Genomic DNA, 4,437 nt, shown 5'->3' on the forward strand with positions numbered 1-4,437 from the left:
ATTAGTCTTCTCAGGATTCTTTGTTGTGGTTGTTGTCTCATTTTAAAAGAATATACTAATAATATTATCAAACCAGGAACAACTTACGTGCTGATCTGGCCAGTGACTCTCAAGTGCTGATATAAGTTTTACAGGTATAAAATATTTGACACCACTTTTACCCAAAATCTTAAGACAATGATATTATGAACCTTTATTCTTATATAGCGTTTGACTTCATCTATTTTATACAATGTGTGACTTTTGACTCATATTTAGATTTGGACTGTTCCAACAATCTCCCCTCAAAAATGAATCATTTTTTTCCATATGATATACTTTTTCTCGAATCAATCACTATATGCGAGATATTATTATTTTAAAAGTAAAATTTCATCACAATTTTAACCTCAAAAAACATCTTAAAGAATTGAAAGAGGAATCTTCCTTTAGATTAACGTTGATTTCGACTTCTCGGCATAATGAGATATTAGTTATACAAGAAAAGAAGGGGTTTTTATAACCTTCCACCAATCACAGTTTGAATGATGTGGTACTGAAGTGATTTTAAGCGGAAAAGTACCAAAATCCCTTCTTTTAAAAGATACCAAATAATAGTCTTAATTTAATTGAGGTTAAGAAACTTAGGAAAAGATTTAGAGAGAATAATATAGTATGATGTTTGTGGCATGTGGTTTGTCAGATAAGCAAAGAGATAGTGCTAGTTGAAGACTTTGACTAGATGTACTTGCTCCACTCCTTCTCATTTGAAACTCCAACCAAAGTAGGTCCAGTACTTGTTGCTCTTTGAGGTGAATGAATGTGACGGTCAATTTTAAAAAATTCAGTCCCTTTACTTCTATAATAATAATTTCTCATATCACAATCACCTAATTAAATATCACCATCACTTCCCACCAATCTCTCTACCCTTAATTCAGGACACAACACTAATCACTTCTTCAATGCTATACAGCTGCACATAGAGACTCTCTATTTTCATGTTTTCATACCCAAAACAAACCATTTCTCAAACAAATCAGATTCTCCCTCTGACTCCATTCAATTTTTTATGCCACATTTCAAACCATGGTCATTTGATTAAGCCACTTCAAACAATTTTCAAACTTATTACTGACCATTTCCTCACGCCAAAATCCTGTGTTGGATTTGGTCTGCCAAGTGCCTAAGAGAGAGACAAAATCCTCACCGAACTTGGCGCTGATGCTTCACTGAAATCTCTATTCTAAAATTCTTATCACCTCATTCACCTCCACTATCATGTCATAACATATATACAATGGAACTACGGTAACCACTTTAATTTAATTTAATGCTGCATTTCAGTAATAGCAGTCAGTATAGTCAGAACAAACATGTTCTAAGAATCTACCTGGTGAGAATAAGATGCAATCGTAGAAGAATATCTCGAAACTATCACTAATTATAAATTCAAAGCTCCTGAAAGAAAATGATTCTAACTGTTCAGAGAGTAGTTCTGCATTAAACCATGAAACATCACTCTCATGCTCGCTCTTTCTCACTCTCTCACTCTCTCATCTGTCAAATAAGGAAATGATGATTGATGCTCTATATCTACTTCGCTCCAACTTCATTGACTTGGTTAGCAAACAACCTCTGAAATTTTCATTAGACTATTCACCAATTAAAGGATAGTAGTACAAAAAATTTGACAATTTAAGGAGCAAAAAGAGAAAAAGAAAAAGAAAACAACAAGAAAGTAAAAGAAGATGATTCAAGGGAATCAACCAAACCCCTATTAACCTCAGCACTCGAGAGGATTGAAAATCCTAATTAGACTGTTTTTTTGTTTTTGTTTTTGTTTTTGTTTTTCATCAAACACTTGTGGAAATAATCATCAGTGCCTTAGCTTGACGATTGTGTCTACATTAGAGGACTATTGAGAAGTCCATGCCAAGATGAAGTGAGGCCATTCCAATTAGCTCTTCCTGAGTCAAGTTCAGCCATGTTGGTGTCTCCATTGAGTTGCCATGGGAAACCCCACAGCACCCTACTACTCTCACTTTGCTCCCTTGCATTGCAAAGTTCTTGTTTCATGGTGGTCACTGTGACTGCTTGTGTTGTTGCAACACTCATTTCTTGATCATAAGGCAGCATCATCTCTCCACTAACCCCACCACCAGCACCAGCACAAGCATTGCCATTGTCCACCTCCCCCATGTCCCCATTCCCATATCCATAGTACAGATTCTGAACATTGCTTTGTGTTCCGAGGAACCCACTTCTGAGAGAATCCAAGAACCCTGGGTTTGTGGAAGAGTGGTGCATGCCAGGGTTCCCAAGGATATCACAAGGGGTGCTTGTGGGGTTCCCCAGAATTGAAAAGTCATGTTCATCATAACCCAATTGCCCACATGACTGCTTTTGCAGCCTTGCCAGTGCAAGAGTGAGGTCGCTGGAGTCATAAGACAACGAAGGAAGACCAGTGAGAGGGTTGTTTGGATTGGGTGTGAATCCTTGATCTTGGATTCTCTTTGAAGATGAAGATGATGATGACGATGATGACCTCTTGTTCTTCCTGCACCCTCCTCCCACCGGAACATTCCTCAGTGTTCCTCCTTTGGTCCAATATCTTCTGCAGGATTTGCAGAAGTACCTCGGCTGGGAAAGACTGTAATTGTTGTAGTAACAAAATTTGGTGTTGGTTGAGTCACATCTGGGACACTTCAGAGCTTGTTCTGGCTGAGGCCTTGGCTTCCTCTCTTGCTGTGCTTTTGAACATGCCAACATGTTCTCCAATGACTGGTTCGACATTTGCTGCAACAAACAAAAACACAAAAAACACATCCAAATTAACCAATTTGACTCCATGTTATAACATGCATACAAAAGGGTTAATTTAAACTTCCAGATTTTGTACTTTATTGCATTCAAGGGGAATTTTCCCCTTACTTTTCAGCTTGAGAGACATATCAATTACATGGAAAACACCATGAATAGTAAAGTATATGGTTTAGAATAACGAGGGAGGACAGAAGTTTCCTATAAAAATGTTAAATATAAAACAAAACCAAGATATATTACTTCTCTGTTCTAAACTGATCTCATGAACTAAAAATTGAAAACACAAAACCAGACAATAAGAATCCACGAAAGACACAATTAAAATACGTTGTTTTGTTTTATATTTACCTGGTGTTGTCCGGTGGAAGGATCCATCCATACAAAAGAAAATATATGCACTTCTGATCTAAGTGATAACTTAAGAACTCGAAAGGTAAGAGCTTTTGGTAGATTGTGTATGTGGGTATGGAGTTTGGTGTGTTTGTGTGTGTAGGAGAGTACTTGAGAGAGAAGGGAAAGTGGAGAAAGATGAGTATAGAAGAGAGACCATGCAAAGTGAGGTAATAGAAACCTGTGTAGGACTAGTTATATATAAAGCACCCCACAAGCAATCCCAAGAGAGAGAAAGAGAAGAGAGAGAAGGGAGTGTAATGCAATGATGTTTTTTGCCGTACACGATGATGGATGAGGTTGGCTTGCACGCAGAGAAAGCATTAAGAAAGAAAGAAAATTCTAGTGCATTCTCACTTCCTTACTTACCCAATTCCGTTCTGCAACGGTTTCATACGAACCAAAAAAAACACAAAAACAAAAAGAAACATAAACATAAACCCAACACACAAGGTCCCTCTCTCGCGTGGATGCAACTATTAATGGACCCCACCTCACCATAGGTCCCCACACATCCACCACTCTCTCTCTCTCTCTCCACTTCACCACCTTAACAAAATCCAAACATCAAAAACAAAATAAAAAAACCAAAACCTCTGCGATCTTCTCAGCCCCCAAACACAAAACCTCGTCCTCTCGTGTCCCTATGTTCGTCTCTTCTTCTTTTTTTTAAATTTTAATCATTCCCTCCATCTAATCTAATCTAAACCCAATTCTTCTTTTCAAGTAAAGAAAAGAGAGCAATAAATAAATAAAACGAAGAAGGGTTTGCTGCAATGGAAAAAAAAAAAAGGATTTTGTTTGGTATGTGTGTAAGTATGATGAAGTGGGACCAAGAGGGTGTAGCAGGAAGAAGATATTATTAATTGAAATTGATGGAAGGGAAGGATTGTCGTCGTTTGTTGAATGTCCGGGTGATGTGGATTTGTAATGATGTTGGGGACAGGCAAGGGGACACTAATGACAGTGACAGAGGATCTCCATTTTCATCTTCATCCTTGCTTCGTCTTTTTCCTCTCTTCATTCCCTTCTTTTCCATTTCCTCTTCAAACCCCAAAATTCTTCACATTCCAACCCTCTTCTTCAATCCCCACATCACAAAATTTCATCTTTTTAACTCATTATCCATCAACCATACTTCAAACATTCTGTATCTGTGTGATCTGCATAATGTTTTTTTGTTTGAAGAAAACTATGTATATATGTGTATATAGTATATACATATATACATATAACAGTAAC

General features: G+C 37.3%; 1 protein-coding gene across 1 annotated transcript; it reads right to left on the reverse strand.

Moving 5' to 3' along the window:
• Positions 1-1,599: 1,599 nt before the first annotated feature.
• LOC114170059 (dof zinc finger protein DOF2.1) lies at positions 1,600-3,439 on the reverse strand. The gene is made up of 2 exons (XM_028055537.2): positions 3,154-3,439; positions 1,600-2,778 (listed from the first exon to the last, which is right to left on the reverse strand). Exons 1-2 carry the CDS (start codon positions 3,178-3,180, stop codon positions 1,885-1,887), a joined length of 921 nt encoding a protein of 306 aa, XP_027911338.1. The 5' UTR covers positions 3,181-3,439; the 3' UTR covers positions 1,600-1,884.
• Positions 3,440-4,437: the final 998 nt, after the last annotated feature.

This window comes from Vigna unguiculata, chromosome 11, assembly GCF_037176805.1.
Source record: "Vigna unguiculata cultivar grain cowpea cultivar isolate G323 ecotype 2 chromosome 11, ASM3717680v1, whole genome shotgun sequence".
Lineage (NCBI taxonomy): Eukaryota > Viridiplantae > Streptophyta > Magnoliopsida > Fabales > Fabaceae > Vigna > Vigna unguiculata.

Coding starts and splice junctions, on each gene's coding strand:
- LOC114170059 (XM_028055537.2), bottom strand. CDS start 3,180: ATGGATCCTTCCACCGGACAACACCAG. Junction 2,779..3,153: donor CTTCCACCGGACAACACCAG/GTAAATATAAAA, acceptor TGTTTGTTGCAG/CAAATGTCGAACCAGTCATT.